This window comes from Panicum hallii, chromosome 1, assembly GCF_002211085.1.
Source record: "Panicum hallii strain FIL2 chromosome 1, PHallii_v3.1, whole genome shotgun sequence".
Classification (NCBI taxonomy): Eukaryota; Viridiplantae; Streptophyta; class Magnoliopsida; order Poales; family Poaceae; genus Panicum; species Panicum hallii.
Window position 1 is genome coordinate 3591812 of NC_038042.1, and position 22017 is coordinate 3613828.

The 22017-nt window shown below is 46.0% G+C and overlaps 2 protein-coding genes across 2 annotated transcripts; both read left to right on the forward strand.

The window, feature by feature from the left end:
* The first annotated feature begins 7637 nt into the window (after positions 1–7637).
* LOC112877151 (cytochrome P450 97B2, chloroplastic) lies at positions 7638–12426 on the forward strand. Its single transcript, XM_025941362.1, has 14 exons — positions 7638–7989; positions 8212–8416; positions 8588–8695; positions 8945–9029; positions 9486–9709; positions 9899–10072; positions 10160–10207; positions 10315–10374; positions 10476–10562; positions 10644–10732; positions 10875–10966; positions 11527–11588; positions 11756–11905; positions 11995–12426. The coding sequence occupies exons 1-14, from the start codon at positions 7832–7834 to the stop codon at positions 12208–12210; spliced, it is 1758 nt and encodes a 585-aa protein (XP_025797147.1). The 5' UTR covers positions 7638–7831; the 3' UTR covers positions 12211–12426.
* A 4895-nt stretch (positions 12427–17321) lies between these two features.
* Positions 17322–18864, forward strand: LOC112893053 (VQ motif-containing protein 22). The gene has a single exon (XM_025960210.1). The coding sequence runs from the start codon at positions 17637–17639 to the stop codon at positions 18318–18320; it is 684 nt and encodes a 227-aa protein (XP_025815995.1). The 5' UTR covers positions 17322–17636; the 3' UTR covers positions 18321–18864.
* The last annotated feature ends 3153 nt before the right edge of the window (positions 18865–22017 follow it).

The window sequence follows — 22017 nt, forward strand, 5'->3', positions numbered from 1 at the left end:
CCGTTTACCGGCTCTCGCTGGAGATAGCCTCAGTGATTGGCCTTGCAGTGTCTGACAGCTAGCGTGCCCGTGTCAATGAGTTCTTGGGGACTCCACTTCCAGTGCCTGTGGAGGGCTGCCGGGACCCCATGTATGGGGTCTGGTTGCTCTGGTTGAGGGGCACCTTTGGTAGCTGTCCGGACGACGCCAATGAGGCGACAGTCACATTCCACTACAGGGCTTGGATACTTGCAATGCCTCTGAACCCAATGTACCGCCGAGATGAGCACATGTGAACTGCTAGGTGCTCTCTGATTTGCTTCTATACCGTCGAGATTCACTTACCTCACAGGGTAGCCCGCCAGTATGGGTTGCAACAGAGTTGGCCGCCTCGTTTCTTTGATGCCATGCTATGCATGTGGCTTACAATCGCAATTCAAACTTGTTTGTAGTTTCAATCGGGTATGCCAAAGGAAAGTAACGGACTTTGCTCACCACCATCGTGACATGGTGGATTGGTGGCGGCGCTTGAACGACATTCCTAAACTTGGTGGACCCCAACACACTAGAGCTAACTTCCGACGGTACTTGGGATTGTACCACAGGGCCACACAACACAAGCTGCGCCAGAAGTGGACCGGAGATGACTATGCAGATATTGCTTCCTCCGAGGATGAGGACACCAGTTACTGAAAGTGCGTGGGTTTTGGTATTGATGACATGCATAATTAAGGAACTAATATGTTTATCGAGCTATGGATAGGATAAAATTCAATAAAATAAAATATTTGCATGAAAAGATGCCAATCTACTTATAGACGGTGATGGAGCTCAAAAGAAGATTTTTATTTATTTTCTATTTTGAATTTGAGTATAGGAAACAACGTACTATTAGGAGGGATGCGAATGGATAGTTTGAACATGTAAAAGTGCTTAATTGAGATGCCAACTACCCATGAGAGACACAAATCACACACTTATGCACTGAGTTTTTCTCACTGTTTCTATAAAGTGTCGGCAGTTCCGATGGGTCGGAAGTTCCGACCCCTGTCGGAAGTTGGTTAATAGTTCTGACAGGGAGTTCTTAGCCAGGCTAATTTAATAGTGTTGGAAGTTACGACCCCGGATCGGAAGTTTCTACAATCACTTATTCTGCATACAGATTTTGGGGTCGGGTACCCGTCAGTCCCTCACTCATATGCTGTTGACCTAACACGAAGAACGCACCTCCAGAAGCTTCCACTACACTTCTCCAATCCCTTCAAGAGCTAATCCTTAAGTTGATTCAAGTTAGAGATTGGGTGATAGTAAGATTGAGGTGTGAGGCTCGAGCACTTGCGTGAGAAGGCAGCCACATTCATCTCAAGAGCACTTGAAGCATCTCCATCCATCGATTCGTATTTTTTACTCTTGAAGCTTGCTTCTAGACGGTTCGGTGTCGCCCGGTTGAGCGTCCTCTCGTATGTGTGCGTCCCGGAAAGTTTCTATTATCCATCCTTTATGGATTTTTACACAGTAAGTGACTCAATCCTCCTTTATGGTTGATTGAGGGCGGAAAAGGGTTAGTGTAAGACCCAGTTCTTTGTGAGCTCCTCAACGGAGATGTAGCTTACTTAGTAGGAGTGAACTTTGGTGAACAAATCTCGTGTGTCTTGTGCTTATTACTTTTACTTAGTTCTTGTTGACTTAGAGTTTGTTTTGTACCGATCTACGTTCCCAAGTTGATGTGCTTGTAAAGATCACTTGCAGAAGGTTCATAGCATCATTGCTCAACTTTTAATTCAGCCAGGTTCTGCAGTTTTAAATTTAATTTTGAATTTTGCTTAAGAACTTCATTTCATCAGAAGTTCCGATCCTATATTAGAAGTTCCGGTTCACCAGAACTTCTTACACAGTGTCGAAAGTTCCGACAGCTTTAACTTCTGCGAAGAATTTTTCAGAAATTTTTAGATACGCCTATTCATCCCCCTCTAGGCATCACTAAGACTCTTTGAGTTACGACGTGCGAACTAGAGAGGGCACTATAGTGGAGATCGCACCCATTGGTAAGCACTAACTTCAATTCCGTACTTTGACTTAACATTTCCTCTTATTACATAAGCTCACTCTTTTGTACTATGCAGGGTTCTTCGGTTATGCAGTCCGTGTATGATATTGACAATACTCTACGCTACCTAATTTGCAGTCCGGGCAACGAGCGGTGAATGAGGGAGATGTTGGAGGTTTGAAAATATAATTTCATTTATGATTCTTTTTGTTATAATTACAAACACTCACTAAATTTTATATTCGTTGTGGCCTTTATGCAGAAGTTGCAGAGGCACCTCTAACAGAGCTGCTGCTCGTTGCGGATGCCGTTGCGTAGTGCCCACCAACATGGTAGTGCCTTCCTTGTCTCACCGGTCCAGGGCCTCCGCAGCCTCAACAGCAACAACATTGTCATCCCACATAAGCGCACATCAGTTGGCCGTGGCTAGCTCCTCACCTACAACCACTTTCAACGACCACCAAGATGATGAGGAGGAGGACGATGAGGATTATGATGCCAACCAGCCGGAGGACTACGACGAGATTGGAACTTCGCAGCTACAAGATGCTCCTTGCGCTACTTAGCCTACGCCTCGTCGTCGCCGCCCTTCTGCTCGTCACACGTCAGGTACTAACGCACTTGGCAGGGATATGTCACACCCTAAAATATTCAATTTTAGGATGTGACTATCTTTTGCAATATGTTCATCTATCAATAGGATTTTTCCGAGAATTTTAACGATTTTTTCTAGAAATTATTCTATTTATCCTGGAGCTAGATCCATTTATTTTACTTGGAAAGCTCTAAAATTCTTTTTTCATGAAGTCCAAATATTTTATTGGGAATCCTCGTGACCCAAATTAACACCCGAGTTTTCCTCAGAAATTTTTGGGATTCTTCTGGATATATTTTTCGTGGTTTGAAATATTTATCTGGGCTTTTCTAGATTTATTTTGAACTTAAAAATATGTTCTGGAAAATATTTATATTTTTAATTTTCATCGCAGTCGGACCGAGCCGTATCTTTGTTGTATATCCTTTTAACCTTGTCCTCTCTGAATCTTTAAGATGTCCCATCGAGCTTCCGATCCTCTAACCGTTCTCCCCGATCAAGTCATGCTTGAAAACGATGCCTTGTGACTTGTCTTCAGTGTTTTTCCGATGATATTCGATCACCGTCAGCCCCAACGACTCGGCCTGATCTTTTCCTTGTCTTTTCGCGCTTCCGAATAAATGGTTCACATTTAACCAGTGCTGTCAGCTCGCTTTTCTGTTCAGCCTTCGCCCGAGCTCGCGCCCATGATAGAAGTCTCAAGCGCCGAGACCGCGCGACCCTCCAGCTCGCAAGGCCGAGTGCCCAAACCGTTGCGCCCCTGCGACCTCCTTCTGCATCGCCCCCGAGTTCCTGCAGACAATCGCTTCTTTCCCTGATCCTTCTCTATGACATCACGGCCCCACCTATCATCTTCTTTTCCCGTTTCGTTTTCTGTTCAGGCCCAACCCGTTTCATTTTCTGTTGAGGCCCAACCCGTGCACGCGGAGAACTCGGACTCTTCGCACACAGCACCCCTATAAAGGGCGAGCAAAACCCTCAGGCCTGTACCCTACCATGCCGCCATGCCTCCTCCCTGTTTCCTGCATCACCGAGCGCCCAGGCCCCCTCCCGTTCCTCTCCTGCTCGCATGCGAATGCCGCCAGGACGCCGCGTTCCGCCAGCCCGAGCCTCTGCTGCCCTGGACGCCGCCCATGTGCCGTGCGCACCATCCGGAGGACCGCAGCCATCGCGCCCTTCTTCTTCTGCACCGAGCCGCCGTGCCTTGTAGCGCGTCTTCCTCCTCGCATCCCTGCATCGCCCAGCGCACCACCAGGATGTCGTCCTTCTGCATCTTGTGCGCCCAGACCCGCCTAGCGCCGCCCCTCCCTCTCCTGCATGCTCCTGTGCCCGTGCGCGTCACCTGAGCGCCCTACCTTGCCCTGCGCACTGTCCTTGCCCCGCCCCCTGTCGCCCAGGTGCTGCCACGAGCAGGAACAGAAACCGCTCAGAACAGACCCAACCTTGCCGTTTTCTCTCGCGAAATTCGATCGTCTCGGTGCATCTCCGCTGCGGGTAAGGCATGGAATCGAACCCCCTCCCTCTCCTCTTTCTTTTCCCCCACTTCCCGTGCTCTCCCATGGTCTAAATCGCTCCAATTTTGGTGGACAGGAAGCTTCCGTGCAGCAGCCATGGAGGAAACTCGAGCTTTTGCAATCCAGTCCCCGGAGAAAGATGTAATTTTCCTGTTCTTTCCTGTGTCTTGCAGATTTTGCAGAAAACCCTAGATCTTTTCCATCTTTTCAATCCAGCCCCACCATGGAATTTTTTTCAGGTCTAACCCTAATCTTTTCTGTATTTGTGAGCCCTATTTTCTGTGTCATGTATTTCTTTTCAGCTAACCCTTAAAGTCTATAGTTAATTGCGTATAAGTCCCTGCAGCGCTGTTTTATGCGTAGTTTCCGCGTTTTAGATCCGTTTTGATCCGTTCTTTTTGCGTTAGTCTTCTAAAACCCTAATCTATTGTTTAGTAGTGTTGTTGTGCCGTAATTCCTATTTTTAAAATTATATATCAATTTAATTTGAATAATATCCTCTCATCTAGTTTTCCGAAATAAAATCCAATTAAGTCTTTTCTCCGGTTTTCATAACTAATGTTAATTTGATTAATATCCACTTAAATATATTTATAATTTAATTTGTTTAGTTCAACTCGAATCATAAAGTTATGCGTTTAGATGTTCTCACCAGTTTCTTTTCTAATTAATTAATTAATTAGTGTAATTTGTACATAGAGAATTGTATATAAAATTTGACTAAGTTCTACTTCGTCTTTATAAATGCAAATATAATATGAGTTAATTATAATTAGGGATATTCTCTCTTGAATATCTTTTACATTAGTTTTCTGGATTAAAATAAATGAAAGCCTATAGTTCTTTATTTCTTTTATAATATAAATCTCCCGATAGCTGTATCTTTTCAATCCTAGTTCCGTTTTCCGCGTTTCTTTCTTTCTCGTGACCGTAGCATCGAGCCTTATCCTTTAGTTTGCTCTTTTAAAGCTTTCCTTTTGTTTGTTGTATCTGTTCTTAGTCGTTCTTGTTTGTTTGCTTGCTTGTATGTTTTGGGCCCGTTGCTTGTGTGACGTTAGAAGGAGCGTGACCCAAGAGCTTTGAAGATATAGAGTTTCAAGAACAAGAGTTGAAGACTCTGAGCAGCTATTCGCTAAAAGAAAGGCAAGTGTTTTCTTGATCATGCTTTTGTCCTAATAATCACAATAAATATAACATTTTCTTTATATGCATGCATGTGTCCTAATTTTGATGGATCCTAATTAAGGATATGCCTAGTCTTTATGATCATTCCTTGTCAATCTGGGTTTTATCTTTATTGTTGGGTAGCTATTGCTTAGTTGCTTCAACTGGTTATGGTTTGGGGAATAATATATAATCATGATGACAACAATGATGATGTTACACCTATTTTATCCATGTCCATGCTCTTAGTGATGTTAATCACAAGATTATATATTTTAATTGGAACATGGAGAACCACCCAGGAAAACAGTGCAACCACAATACTATATGGCTCTGGTCTTGGCTAATTAATTGGAGACTCTAGTTTATGATAATCTTACCGAAAGGGCAAGAGGGGTTGCATCGACGGGGTATAGCTCGGTCCTTTTGAGGCACATGGCTATGTGGTCCTTGGCTAAGGTATTTCCTCATTAGGGAGGGTTATGACCGCTTTGACTTGAAACCTTAGCGGATTATCATAAGTTAGGGAATCTTTGTAAAGGCCTCGTAGTGAATCCCTTGCCACTCACCTCGGAAGTGTTTAAGAGGCTAGCTACCTCGGGCAAATCGGGAGACACGAATTGTGGGTAAAGTGTACAACCTCTGCAGAGTGAAAACTGATATATCAGCCGTGCTCACGGTTAAGAGCGGCTTGGACCCTCACATGATTAATTGAACTTGAAGATAAATTAAATCGTGGACCATGGCTATGGTTATGGTTATCATGGACCATGTATATGGTTGTGGTTATGCTTATGCTGTATCTCTTCTCTCTCTTTTAATGTGGGTTTTTGGTACGAACTTATACCATAGTAATCAGGTGCTAATAAAATTTGACCAACTAAAATTGCTTATCGCAGTAAGCTAGTCAGCCTTTCCTTGATTTTGGCCTTCATGTCATATATTTCCCAACACTTGCTGAGTACCAACCATAAGTGTACTCACGCTTGTTATAATTGCTGCTCAGAGGAGAAAGTGGTTTGAAGTCTTTTGAAGATGATGCTGAGTTCTAGGCCTGCGCAACCCCTGGTCGATTGCCTGTGAAGTTTGGAGTCTTCGTTTCCAGAATAAGCTGTATAACTCTGATAATCTTTATAGTGTTTAAATTCTCTTTTCGTGATACTGTTGCTGATTATTCACTGATGAAGTCACTATATGTATGGAACTTGATCCTGGCATACATATAGTTATGCATTCGGTTTTGTCCTTTAAAAACCGGGTGTGACAGGATAGGAGACGGTCTAAGAGAAACTGATGCGCGCTTTTCAGTAGCTGATCATCCACTTATGTGTTTCTGAACTTATGTGTGCTTGTGAATGCTTATTCGTGAACCTTAGTTCTTAATGTGAACTTAGTACTTAGACGTGACCATGTTCTAAATACGGTGATGTGTTGTTTCTATTCATGACTTCTAAATTTTCTATGGCTAGCAGCATGGTGCCAAATGATACGGCGTCAAACCAACACGACGCCAGGGCCTTTGGCGCCGAGCTACAGCAGAGGGAGGAGGAAACGTCTGGGCAGGAGTTAAGTCCAGTGCATGGCGCTATGGCACTTGACGCCTGGTGTCAACAGCACGGCGCCATATCCTTTGGTGCCGTGCTATTCGCCCTCGGCGAGGACCAATAGCACGACGCCAAAGATCATGGCTCCATGCTATTATACAACGGCTCCATGATCTTTGGCACCGTGCTGAGGGTCCATTTTTACAATTCGTTGCTATGGGGGTCTAAATGTAAACAACTTATGAAAAAATGCCAAAATGCAAAAAATACGGGTTTTTCGGCTGGATTTGATGAAACTGACTGAAGACTGACCATGGAAATTTGCGAATTGCTTGCCCAGAGACAAGCTTTGTTCCTTAAAAAAAATCTAATTTTATTTGCGTACGTGCATTCATAGGGATGAATGTACGTACATTTTGAGTGTGTGAGTTGTAATGTGTAAAGAAAAAACTAATTTTCAGATGGATTAGTTTCACAAATTCCACTGTTTATTCTGTATTCTTATGCACTGAAATTTTTAGAAAGACTAATTTCCTGAAGCAAGCATGCATTAAATCATTCATTATCATGTACGCCTTCCGTTTTAAAAAATTGAAAATATATGAAACACCATAAATATCTAAAAACAAAGAGAGAAAAGCACAAGTTTTTAAGATTTGCAAACAACGATGGGGGTAGAAAGACCGGGATTTGGAGCAATGGGATAGCAATTGTGGTGATGGAGGTGGAGTGGGCACTGGAGCACCGAGTTTGGCACTTTGGCTTGTGCGCGACACGTTTCGGGCGCGGCCGTGCGTGGCCGGGCCACCGCGCCGCGCCGGGCAGGCCACGTTCCGTGGTCGGCGCGCAACGGGCTGTTCCCTTTTCGACCGCCCACCGCCCCACCGCACCACCCTCCGGCTCCGCCGCGACGCGCGACCCGATTCAATTCTGCCGCGGCCGCCTTATCTGTGTCCAGGTCACCGCGCTCCGCTCCACTGCTCCTGCTATGCTCTGCCACCGCTCGCGACTTCCCCCCAGCGCCATGGCCGCGACCGCGCCCGCCGCCGCCACGCTGCTCCCGGGGCCCGTCGCTGGCTCGCCGCGTCACGGATCCTCAACGTCGGCTCCATCCGCGTCTCGCAGGAGGCGCCTGCTCGCCGTCAGGTACGCCCACTGACACCCTCACCTCCTCGCTCAGTCGCTCGCTCCCGGCGCCGGTGGACGCCCACCAGGTGTTCGACCACTTGTGACCTCGCTATGCCACCGCGCGAATGAGCTGCAGTTCCAGCCAGCAGTTGGGCGCGGCTGGCCGGCTGCTGAATTCGCGCGAGTGTTTGTTGGCAGAATAGTGACCGATCGATTTGTACCTCTGGGGCGTTGGCGCAGGTGCCAGTCCACCAGCGTCGACAACGAGCAGCAGCAGCAGCAGCCGCCCAAGCCGAAGCAGCGGAACCTGCTCGACAACGCCAGTAACCTGCTAACCAACTTCCTCAGCGGAGGCAGCGTCGGGACCATGCCCGTCGCCGAGGGAGCCGTCACCGACCTCTTCGGCAAGCCCCTCTTCTTCTCGCTCTACGATTGGTTCCTCGAGGTGAATGCGCCCCCCATCCTGTCGTCCCCCTCTCGCGCATTATGATCGTTTCATTTTTTTAGTATACTCTGTTCTCCAATTAGTTAACCTTGACCATATAGGAAAAATCGAATGGAAACTGAGGACAGCAGCTCGTGCAACACTGACAAGTTATGATCTCTTAATTCGCAGCATGGCTCTGTCTACAAGCTTGCTTTTGGACCCAAGTCGTTCGTAGTCGTCTCTGACCCTATCGTTGCCAGACACATCCTCCGGGAGAACGCTTTCTGTTATGATAAGGTATGATGTCTAACATATTCTCATATTCTATTGGCTCCATAACTATTAGAAATTCTAGATGGCTTTCAACCATAATTTCTTTTTTTTGAAATACCCAACCATAATTTCTTGACTCCCATGATGGCTGCTAGGTTATTTATATTACAAGTTGCCTCTCTGCAACTGCATTTTGCATATATTGTTACATGCCGTGGATAACCTGCCTTTGCTGGTTTCCCTCTTACATAGTATTTCTGCACTTGAAATCAGGGAGTTCTCGCTGAAATTTTAAAACCAATAATGGGAAAGGGTCTTATACCTGCTGACCTTGATACCTGGAAGCAAAGGAGAAAAGGTTAGAAAGGTTGGATATTGAATCATATTTTCTGTGCTTTCAAGTTTGCACTGAGTACAATACTGCATGTTTTTCTGCATTAATCTATGCCATAGCCTATGCTGTTAGTAAGAAGTAGCAGGCTGACCAGTTGCTTATGCTCCAAAATTCAGTCCTTGCCAGTTCTGTTTTCCAATCCTAAAAGTTTTTCTAGCTTAATTGATGCTTAAGACAAGACCTCCAGGCATGCAAAATTATCCTAGGGCTTCTTTCAATTCTGAATTTATTAGCTTGCATTTTGCCTTGAGGGTGGAAAAATAAACAATTGATGCAATCTTTTAACAGTTACTACTATTTGACGAGGTAATTGATCATTATAATCAAATTTATTTAGAGATTATTTGAATTCCATGTATGCATTTCACATAATATTGTACTGATGGCACAACTTATCCAATCCATGTGTTCTGCCTGCAGTTATAACGCCTGGGTTCCATGCCTTATTCATTGAAGCTATGGTGAGAATATTTACTAAATGTTCAGAAAGAACAATATCAAAGCTTGAAGAGCTTACTGAAAGAGAAGGGCAAGTCATGGTGGACCTTGAAGCTGAATTCTCCAATTTGGCACTCGATATAATTGGCTTGGGTGTGTTCAATTTTGATTTTGACTCAGTTACTAAGGAATCCCCTATAATCAAGGTTGGTATAGAATTATATCTGTAGTCCTAATACTTTAGGTTTATTTGTGCATAGGATGTGATGCAGATGCTAGGATAGAGAAATTGAGTAAAAATACAGAAGAAGATTCATAATGTATGACTATCTTGAGATATATGGATTATGCTTTTTATGTTCTCTGCTTTAAGAGCTTCCGTTTCCATTATGCAGGCAGTGTATGGAACACTTTTTGAAGCTGAGCACCGATCCACATTTTACATTCCCTATTGGAATCTTCCTTTTACAAAATGGTTAGTTCCAAGGCAGCGCAAGTTCCACAGTGACCTCAAGGTCATCAACGATTGCCTTGATAATCTTATAAAAAATGCAAAGGAGACAAGGCAGGTTTGTGCAACTGCAATGCAATTCTCACATGGTGGCATTTTAAGGAGCTTGTTGTAGTTCTAATGCTGTTGTAGACTTGCTATATAGGAAGCTGATGTGGAAAAGCTCCAGCAAAGGGACTACTCATCTCAGAAGGTTGGCTGCTATTCCTCCCTCCTTTTTGGCTCATTTCAGTGTCAGAACTCACAACTTCTAGGGGGGTTTTGTGAATAGTGGCTCATATCTTTCCATCATGCTTGTAGGATGTCAGCTTGCTGAGGTTCCTTGTTGACATGCGGGGAGCTGATGTTGATGATCGCCAGGTAAATTGTGAGAACAGGGCATTTTGAGAGTTTTATGTTATGCTGCCTCTCTCTTCCTATATGCAGCAAACTAAGTTTATAAATTCCATGGCTTGTGACAGCTTCGGGATGATCTTATGACGATGCTTATTGCTGGACATGAAACAACTGCTGCTGTTCTGACTTGGTCTGTTTTTCTGCTAGCCCAGGTACAGCAATGTTATCACAGAATGCGTTAAGTAATTAAATTTGGCTTGAATATCATTTGGTTATACCGTATTGTGATGCAGAGCCCTACCAAGATGAGAAAAGCACAGGCAGAGGTTGATTCTGTTCTCAGCAATGGGGCAATTACTGTGGAATCCCTCAAGAAATTAGAGTATGTCACTATGTTACCATTATTTTGAATTCAACTAGCTTTGATTCTTCCATGTGCCATTTGTCTCTGGAATTACTAGCTATATTTTACAAATCAGATTTTTTTCCCCTTCCTCTCATGAAACGTTTACATTGTCCTCTAGGTACATAAAATTGATCATTCTTGAGGCTCTTCGCTTGTATCCTCAGCCACCATTGTTAATCAGGCGTTCTCTCCGGCCAGACAAGTTGCCAGGTACCATTCGCTCTCTAACATCCTAAGTTCTTCCCCATAAAATCCAAAGGATGTTTAGTGGTTGCTGAGTGATAGGCGGGTTCATGGCAGATGTTGTGAAGGGCATGTCCTCAGCACAGAAAATCGGATTAAATAATATTTATATTCTCCTTTAATAAAGTAAGCTGCCATTAAGTTTGACTTATGTAAGTGTTGACCTGAAACTTTCTACTAATGTAAGCACATGACTTTGTGGCTCCAGGTTCTAGTTTAAATTTCAGTATGCGGAAGTAGTTTAGTTTCATTGCACACTTGGATTACACCTAGATAGGCCGAACTGCTTCCACTGAAGTGATCACATTCTTTTTACTGTGCACTTCTCATATGTATAGCATGCTTTCTAGTTCGGTTCATTTATATCTCCCATTTGATTTCCCTATATGCATCATATTACTGTGATGTTTTTTTTGAAATTTCTTTTAGTTTTCAGTGAATTAATATAACGACAATCAGGGTATGTTGCCTTTGTTGATACATGCCCTTGCCTTTCCCCACTGATTATCTTGTGTCTATTTATGCAGGTGGGTACAATGGAGCAAAAGACGGATATGAAATACCAACCGGGACTGATATATTTGTTTCGGTGAGTTAGGCGATTGCAGTTTTGAAATGGTTTGTGTAATTGTATAGTTGTTTTTATGAGGAACTTTTGCTAAGTCTTGTGCAGCACAAATGGCTCTAAACTTGACTGCATTATAAATGGTTTGATCCATGCCATGGCTCGCCTTATGGTGAATTTTGGCCCTGCAGGTATACAACCTCCACCGATCCCCATACTTTTGGGACCGGCCAAATGAATTTGAACCTGAGAGATTTTCAGTTCCAAAGAAGGATGAGAGCATAGAAGGCTGGTCTGGTTTTGATCCCAGCAGGAGTCCCGGAGCAATGTACCCCAATGAGGTCTGGTTCAACAATATTCGCTTCACCCTGTCCGCTGCAGCATGCATTTATGTGAAATTGAGAACATATCAAGTTTTCCCTTTTACCAGATCATAGCCGACTTTGCTTTCCTTCCCTTTGGCGGAGGACCCCGCAAGTGCGTGGGAGACCAATTCGCGCTCCTGGAGTCGACGGTGGCGCTGTCCCTGCTGCTGCAGAAGTTTAATGTGGAGCTGAGGGGGTCGCCGGACGAAGTGGAGATGGTGACTGGCGCCACCATCCACACAAAGAGCGGGCTGTGGTGCAGACTGGGGCGGAGGACCTGATCAAACATAGCTTTTACACCAAGAAGTAGCTCTCTTGCTTGACTTATTTGATATGCTTTAGACAAGCTAGACAGCCTCATGGATCCTTATTAAAAAAAAAAAAGGCCTCATGAACAGCGAATGAGAATCATGTACATGGAGACATCTTGTAGCGCAATAGTGACAGCCATACAACCATTTGACCATTTTTGTGCATACCTATCTGCTTGAGCTTGACATTCTGATTCTGGTGCAAGTACTGCTTGCATAGTTGCATCCATGCACCTAAACACACCTGTACACCCACTCCATGCCGACCAAACTGATGAGACAACCAAACCAAGGTAGCGTGAGCCGCTGTCCGTCCGGGCTGAGGTGCCCCGTTCCGTCTGAACTCAGGTAACCTGATCTCGTCCTCTCTGAAGCAAGTTAGGTTTCGGTGATGTGTTTGCTTGGCAATGCCATTGGCAGGTGGCATCACCATCATCCATGGTCCATCACCAGTTAATCACCATGTGCATCATCAAAGCTGGGGCTCTCGGCCGTGCCGTGCCGTGCCGCCGCGTGATGCATGCGGCGCAGGGAACAACAAGAAGCCCACAGGAATAAACAACCGGGTGGATGGACCTGACAGCGCCGACAGCGACGGGTAAGCAGGCTACTCACCATGATTTTTTTCCCTTCTTCTTCTTCTTCTTCTTCTTCTTCTCCGGCGGGCGTCGCGTACTCGTACGAGCCCTGATCATTTGTTCTGGCATTTGGCATATGCTCGCTACACGTGTGCGTGCGCGCGCTTCTTTGACGGCGAAAATTCGCTGGGGTTGAACTGGAATTTCGCTTGCCGGCTGGCTGGTTTCAAGCCGAAGCCGCACGTTTCTGCGACCTTTTGCGGTCAGCAAACTCGCTGTCGCACAAGCTGTATGTACGTGGGTAGGATGATCGTGTCCGGTTACACGAGATCTGGGCTGACAGTGAAAGCCTTGGCGTGTTTACTGACTCGGGGAAAAAAAAAAGGTGATGCCAGTGTTTCATGGGTCAACTAAATATTTACAATGGCATGTCATCCTAATTCATTTCTCCTCCTAAAATAATTACACATAATGCTATTCTAGTTTATTTTATCATATTTTTCGATCGACCTAATGATCCAAAATAAATATAACTATCCCTGCGTTTAATATATGTGCTAGGAAAGCTATATCCGGGGCATTACCATTTACAAGATGCTTAAACCCCAAGTATCCCAAGTACGGATCGAAATGTATGAACTTTCTTAAAAATGTATATTACTAGAGTAATTATTGGACGAAGGCTTGTCTTAATGAAACAAAATAGGCTATGTAATTTGAAACAGCGGGAGTAGTTCTTGGAGGCAAAAAGGGCAAAATGGTAGGTTCTATGCATTGTTTTCTAGTCGACGGCCTAATAATTAAGGGAAGTAACCTTTGACCCTTGAGAAGGGAGCGAAACGTTCTGCTAATAAGCTCTTGAGAGAAACTTCTAGAAAGAGGATCAGATCTGACGAAGTATGACAGGACCGTTGAAGTTAGTGCTGCCGCCCTAGAACGACCTGAACTTTCAACGGCATATGCTGCTTTGAATTTTCCCTCCTTTTTCCTGCTGGACTCGTGGGATAGCATACGAGGCCTACATGGATTACCGGACCGGCTCAATTTTTAGGGGCGCGCTAGCTAAGGTATTTAGGGTTAAAGGTACATTTTCCATTTACTCAGCTCGGTGCTATTTACCTGAATGAAGAGTAAAGGCGTAAGGTGGACATGAAAGATCCATTTGCGCTGTTTCTGCATGGGCGAAGGATCCATAGTTCTCAAATATCAGTTACGTTTGAGCGTGCCGAATGGTTCAAGGACAGACCTGCCGTGCTGACTCAGGAATAGTGGAATATCAGACACTGGGATTAGAGCTGTTAACATGGTCAGGAAAGGCGAAAACACTAGGAAAATTCCTACTGAAACCGATTGACTAGCTTCCACTAAAAGGAAAACACAATCAAAAGTAAAAGCCTTAAGCTTAGCTTCGCGGAAAGTAATGTGGCTGTGTGACAAAGTTGATAAAAAAAACATACTACCCCACATCATGATATATATAGGTTTTAATTTGGTTTTATTTCTTAGAATGGAATTATAAATTATTGTGAAATAGAAAATTCTGATTTTTTAGAGTTATTGTGAATCCATCTTTCAGTAATAAAATCCTTTTAGGCTTACTTAGTGAAGAATTACAGAATTTCTATACAGCCGTATACATGATGAAGAGGCGAACCAGGGTATTCTTTGCTCTAGCTTCCCTCCTGGTACCACCAGCATGATGTTCTTGTCCAAACCATTAAATATGTTGGCTTACTAGGGCAAATATAAGTGAAGTGTCTCTTGCAGCTGCCTAATCCACAGAGTTGAAGTATTCAAACACTTGGGACTTGTGCGTGGAGCAATCGTTAGGCGAAGTGGTGACAGCTATCTTGTTTGGGGGAAAAAAAACCGTGATGGAACATCAACAGGAAACTAGGTAGTCTTTGTCGGAGAACAATGGGCACCCAATTTTAAGTTGATGGTAATTTGGAGCTACACGATGGTAGGGTGCACACACCGGTTATTTCTTCTCCCCGTGAGAAAAAAAAATCATGCAAAATAAAATCCTCACCAATGGGGACTGTACGGAATCGGATGCCGATGTACCCTTGTTTCCTCGTTGTACCTTGGACTTGCATGCTGTTAAAGGCTAAACAGGTGCTGGGAAGTTGGGCATCAACTAGATAAGAGCCCACAGGCCAACTCCCTGCTCCCTTTTCCCTCCACACCAATCCACCGTTGAAAGGTCAACGTCCCGGTGGGACCAGGTCCACACCAAACCCTATCCTTTCTTCACCCTTTGTTTCTTTTGCATTATCCTATGAACTCTCGCATGTGGTGAAATGGCGACCGTGGCAGGTAATACTCTACTGCCAAAGACTTGCAGGTCATTTTCTTGGCCTGAGTGACGGTAGATGGAACCTGCTGCTTCTTTATGCACCACCATCCGCTGTTTTTACACGCCACATGTACTGTCAAGCCCAGTGTCAAAAACCTAGCAACAGATCTCGCAGTTACGCATTATTTTAACTCTTTTACCTGTGTAGTTTAAGCACAAGATTTTTATCAAATAAGCTCGAGCAAGAATCGTTTTTGTTTTTGTTTTTTCTCTGCGAGGAAGCAAGAATCGTATTTGGTTGTTGAATCGTTTTTAGAAGAGGAGGAGGCATGCGTAGCATAGGCGGTGTGGTCCACTGATTGATGATGAGATGGATGTTGATTATTGGGGAGCATGTGAGGGTGAAGTGGAGGAAAAGAATATCCAGTCAACCCATTGACTCGTGTCATGGCGTCAGCTCACACGTCACAGTTTCGTCCGCATCTGCTGCTGGGCCCCACCGCAGCGGCCGGCTCTGCTCTAGGAGGCTACTAGCTAGAGCCATGGAAGAACGCTGGTCGTTCGGTTCCTAAGCTTGGCCTAATGGCCTCATAGATTGGCGAATTCGAAGCTAAGCTCTGCTTAAAAACTTTGAAAAGAGAGAACACAGAGTAAAATTGCATTCCATTTAACCTTCACTCCGTTGCGGCGTTGTGTCCATACATCTTGAAACCCTAGCTAGCTAGCCAGCTAGTCTCCCTGAATTTTATACTTGCCATGATGACAAATCAGATACCAAGAAAATTGAAGAAAATAATGCATGGCCACACAGGCACACAGCTAGCTAAGAGAGATGCTTTGTGTTGGCAGCTGGTCAAGAATACAATAGCAGATCGATCCGATACAGGAGTTGATCATCTGAAAGGTCTCCTACTCCTCGGTGTGGTCACGTTGAAGCTAGCCACCAACCAGATATGCCGTCCAGCCCCGTTTGACCTCCAGCGCTAGTCATCGGAGAGAGCCGTGCGAGCCCGAGCAACAAGGCAAATAAAGCTGGCTGCCGGACGGCGACCATCGCTTAAGTTAGAGGCTGTCGTTCCGGATGGACCAAACAATCCTTTGACCGGAACAAACCAACAAAGTTCAACCGGTGGTGGCCACCTTCATTTGTGTCCGTTTCTCACACAACCACTAGTCTGTAACTGGATCGTTTGCTTTAGTTTGCTGTTGTTATGGTACTGTGTGTTTCTCTGATGGCCTAGTATGTTCCTTTTGAAAAGTAGCATGGCAGGTTCTACATGGACAGCCTGATATGAAGAAACAGAACTTTGATCATCTTGCGGCAGTACAAGCTAAGGCTGGCAGCATGTTTCTTTTGGAAAGCAGTATCATATGGTAATTCTATAAGCACAGCTGATACAAAGAAGGAGTAGAATACACCGCCGGACCTTAAATTTAGCTCGGGGTATCGTCCAGATCCCTAAACTTTCAAAATGCATATTCAGATCCTTAAACTTGCTAATCGTATCACGTGAGATCCAAATCGCAGTTGTTTACGCTAAATCGATGGTGTAAACGGATAGCCTAAAATAACGGGTTTCAAAGGGGCACGTGCTGCTTAAATAGCGAGGAAAGAAAAGGCGATTGCTCGGCCCAGTCAGCACGTACGCGCTATGCATGTCGCCGTCGCCCTTTGCCTGTTTTGGCGGGAACTGAAGACGAGAAGGACTAGATGTCTAGATGGAGGAGGAGACGACGTGTGGATTCACTCCGATCCGCCGAAGCTTCGCCGTCGTTGCTGCGCCAGCTGCTCGCCCGCCCCCTCGCCGCTGGGTCAGTTCAAACGTGTCAAAGTGGCCCAAGTTGCAGTGTCGTCTAAAGCGCCGGCAGCCGAGGGAACGCGACGCCAAGTTGCTGCCTGTTCGTGCGGCCGGATCATCATGTTCGTGCAGCCGAGTAAGTTTGTGGGCAAAGAATCGACAACGAAGTTCATGCACGAACAAGTAGAAAACAAGAGGACGGAATTTTTTTGTTCAGACGCGCGTGCTCGATCATCATCCGCAGCTCGATCGACCGGCGATAATGGCCGCGCGGTGGCCGGCCGGCTCCCGACGGCGTCGTCGTCCGCCGCGACGAGTTGGCAGGCCGGAGCCTCGCCGCACGTCACCTCTCTCCCAAATTAACCAAAGCCCTCGCGCGCCGCAGCTCACCGGCGTGGCGGCTGGCCCACTCCAGCGACCGCTCCACGGCGGGCCCCAAGGCTACCTCGCCCGCACCCCGCGGCCGGACGCTTCCCGGAAGGAGCCCTCCGCGCGCGACCCACCTTCCAGAAGGCGACGTCGCACACATCCCTGCCGCCCGTCGCGCATCCGACGGGCGGCGACCTTCCTGAGCCGCTCCGTTTGACTCGTTGCCGGGGCAGCTATAAGTAGCCGCCCACCCCGTCCGGTCCAAGAACTCTATCTAATACTCTACTGCTACTACGCCGCCGACGACGACGGGCAGCAGTAGCTACTGTAGTAGCTAGCGAGCGCGCCGCCATGGGTGACACGGGCGCGAACATGGCCCACTGGGCCGGGCTCTACGGCGGCGGGAACGGCGCGCCGGCGGCGACGGAGGCGACCGTGGTGACGGCCGCCGCGGGGGCGGGGACGGTGTCGAGCCCGACGTCCGGCGGGTCCGTTGGCAGCCCCACCCGCGCGCAGCCTGGGGTGGAGGGCGGGCGCGTCGCGAAGCCCGCGCGGCGGCGGTCCCGCGCGTCCCGCCGCGCGCCCGTCACGCTGCTCAACACGGACACCTCCAACTTCCGCGCCATGGTGCAGCAGTTCACCGGCATCCCGCCCGGCCCCTACGGGCCCGGCGGCGGCGGCGGCGCGGGCGCCGGGCCCGTGATCAGCTTCGGCTCCGGCGGGGACTACGGCGCCGCGCTGGTGCGGCCGTCGCCGACGTCCGCCGTGATGTCGTTCGACCACCTGGCAGCGGCGTCGCAGCAGCAGCACCACCGGCCCGCGTCGCTGCAGGGCCAGCTCTTCAGGCCGCAGCAGCAGTACACCGGCGACGTCGGCTACGGGATGCACGGCGGCGGGGACATGCCGCCGTTCCTTCACGGGTTCGAGTCGTCCGCGGAGGACCGGCTGCTGCTGCAGAGCATCCAGGCGGCGCAGATGATGCCCACCCGCCCGTCCTCGACGACTAGCAACGGCAATGGCTACAACTTCGGCTGATCGATCGATCGATCTGCCACCTACCAGCTCAACAAGGTAACAACAATAATAATAGAACCAAGGTCGGATCGAGGAGGAGGAAGCCATTAGTTTGATTCGTGATCACGGTGCATGGTCGTCGACGATCACGAGCTGATGATGATGTGTTACGTTCTTGCTTGCTGCTGCTCAAGCATTATTTCGTTTTATTTTTGTTGGCCTTGCTGTGTGATCAGGAGGCCAATTAAGGTTTGCTTAGCAGTTTAGCGCACAGTAATTAGTACCACTAGTAGTAGCTTTGCTGCTTTATTTAGAAGGAGTTGAGCTAGGTGCTAGCTAGATGTGAAACGAAGTGCAGAGAAAAGAGGCATGTAAATAGTTTTAGTAAAAAGTTGGGCGCGCGTGCGCTTTCGGTGTGTAGTAGCGCAGTTGATAGCGTGGAATCTTTCTAGAGAGAGATTAGATCGCCTTGGATCGGAAGCAAAGTCCGAGAGGGCTCCTCTACATGCTTGTACTACTGATCAATTATGAAGTCCCGCCGCTAATTGATTGCACCTTCATCAAATACGTGTGGCATATATGCTTTATTTCGTTCCTTTTGCAAGAACCGTCTAATTTGAAACCATTAAGCAAACCGTGATCATCAATTTTTAAGATGAAATCGTTCAAGAACGTGCCACATACTAACCCACGTCTAGAGACTTCGACGACCGACGCGTTATTCATTTAAAACGATATCAAATTCGGTAGTTCCGATACGTGCTTGCCATACGCTCAAAATTAAGCACAGTACCATGATACAATTTGCTTTTCATCCTTTGCTACAGACTAGCTCTTCGGTGATTGTTTTTAAATCTTGTCCAGTTTGGAGCCTAATAAGCTCGTAACGGATCCAGTGATACTAATCTGATGACGTGAACGTCGTACCTCGCTTCTAGAAGCTTAGCGCAAACCGGAGATGATTTGACTTTGACAAAACTAAAAATGAGTACGTATAGCTTGGAATGCAGGGAGGGTGTACTTGGCAGCATGAGCACATGGTTAACTACTGCAGGTTGTACGAAATTCTTCTCCATTTTTCTTTGAAACACAAAATTCTTCTCCACTATCCAAACCCTACCGTTACACGATCAAGCTAGGCACACTATCTAGCTCTCTTTGACACTGATTAACATAATTTTTCACACACAAGCTAGCTAATTAAAGGCACGGGTTAATCCTTCTACCTGTAAAATAGTCGTCGTTCGCGGTGGTCTGTGTGTGCTGCTACGGCTAAAATTTAGGCTAGCAGAGCAAGGCATGCTCGATCTGATTGATCCGAGACGTGGGACCCCCGTCGGCGAGTGACGATCCGTATCCCACGGTCGACGCCGAAGCCAACAACTGCCGTGCTAGATTGATGAACAGTCCAGCACCCAGCATCGCAGCCGGGCTTGATCTTAATCTACGGCTCTGATGAGCCGCGGATTACGCAACGCGCAGGATCTGGGAGACGCTAAAAACAAAAAATACGCCTGTCTATGTAACAATTTTCTTTTTTGTATTTGTCAGTCTTGTAAAGCTCTTGGCTTCCTCCACTTAACAAAGCGAAGAAAAGGATTCGGGATCGGAGGCCATTGCTGCACCCTTTTTTTTGTTTCTTTGTTAAAAAACAAGTGCATGGCCTTTTTCTTATACTAAAAATTGTCTAGTGTGTCATGCAGCCGATCACGGCGCCAAGTCAAAGCGTTCACACGGGGACACGATTACACCAGCAGCAAAGATCGTTAGTGACATGTGCGAGTACGATTAGATTAGGGTTCATCGTACCTGCCACTCGCCGGCCGGCCGGCCTGATCGCCGGGGGTTGCCATCAGTCGCGGCTTTGCTTGTGGACGGAGGAGTCTGGCGTGTCAACTGCCGAAGCGAAAGAAAGCCACGGGGACACGTGTGCGTGTACGAGCTAGATTGCGATGTCTGGTGAGACATGAGAGGAGGGTGCATGCCCGTCAGATCAGCCGGCGTGTAGTGACTAGTTCCTTGAATCCTTAATTAGACATGAGAGATTTTGTGTTGTCAATATATATATATATATATATGTTTAAGGTATTAGTATATTACTAGGCTTAACATGAAACATACTACGTACTTTCGTAATATCTATATCTTGGGCAGTCAATCTATGTAAAACTTTAAGATATTGATCGATGATCAAAGTTTAAAAGTTTAACTTAGAACAAACATATATAACATATATGGATCAACCTAGGAACAAAGAGAATTATACTTTGACGGGCAATGACTATTAAATTATATTATCCTGAATGAAAAGAGTTAAATATTAGGAAAGCGGTTTATATAAGGAATCTAGTAATGCCAATATTATGTTACAAATTTATATAAATTTTTGATATCGATAATCAAGGTGGTAAGATTTAGCTTTAAGCAAAGTTAAATAGACCTACATTTCCTGTCGGCACGATAAACCCACCTCTTACTTGGACTCTTAGCTTTCCACGCAGCTAAACCGGTCAAAAAGCTTCAGGTCCAAGCTAAACTCACCCCATTGAATGGCCCAGCACAAGCTTGTATTTTGACAGTGAACTAGAACGAAGGGGGTCAAAGTGACGTGACGGTACATATGAGCACAGACTATATACACAGGAAATAATCGCAGACCAGATGGCTTTGACTTCTTTTTCTTTGAGGGAGGAATCGCAAAAGAGCTGCTGAGCGCGACTAGACTGGGAACTAGAAGGTCCAGGAGTGGTAAGGCTGGTGCAAATCTCACCAATTATTCAAAAAAGTTCCTTTTCATTTTAAACCACCAAAGTTTCGAATAAGAACTTCAATGAATTTGCGCTATTCTCAATGTAAAGGAAAAAAAAACTCATTTTCACATACCTTGGAGTAGTATAGTTGAATGCATCACAGGAGTGTGCTTCTATTTTTTCTGGATTTATTATAGGATTTAACGGCTTTATTTTTCAATGGTAGGCAACATGATTGTTAACACCAAGGTGTATGGTGATGCATGGTGGTTGCATCCCTACATATCAAAAGCTTAAACTCTACGATTAATGTTCTTTGTGTCTCGTTAAGGTGACTATTTACTCAATAATACCTGAGGATGCAGCCAGTGTAAAAGAGGTCCGTATCGGGCACAGCCTTGCACCCATCCCATGATTGTCTCATTTGAAGCCCTGCAGCAGAGTTAGTCGCCGTCCTGTTTTGAGGTGTTCTTTGCCTCTGAAGTCTCTGACTGATACATGGTTTTAGAACGTTGATGCCGGATTTTCTTTTTTTGATTTTATCTTGTATCGCCATGGAAGTACTACATGGGTAGTGTCAACTGACGGTGTTTCTTCATCAGTGATTCACCTCTTAGCTTTTGTAAATGGCGTTTCGGGTTTTTCATGGGGAGTGGAGTGTGTGGGGATGGTGGTTTAAAGGGAGGCAATTTTGTTGATTTTTCATGTGAGAACTGGTCCGTGTTCGTCTTGATCTTTTTTCCTGGTCAAATTGGTGAACAGGCCGTTTTGCTGCCGCGTTTAGTTTTTTCGTCCAAGATCTGGAAGAAGGCCCATTGAATGGATGTCTGCCCCATTTCCATCCTCCTCTGCCCGATTAGCAAAGCCCATTTCACACATGGGCCTTACCGTCCGTAAAACTGGAGTCGGAATTCCTTTTCTTTTAATTAAGAAAAAAGGCTCTATATTTTTCCTCTAAAAAAACTAAA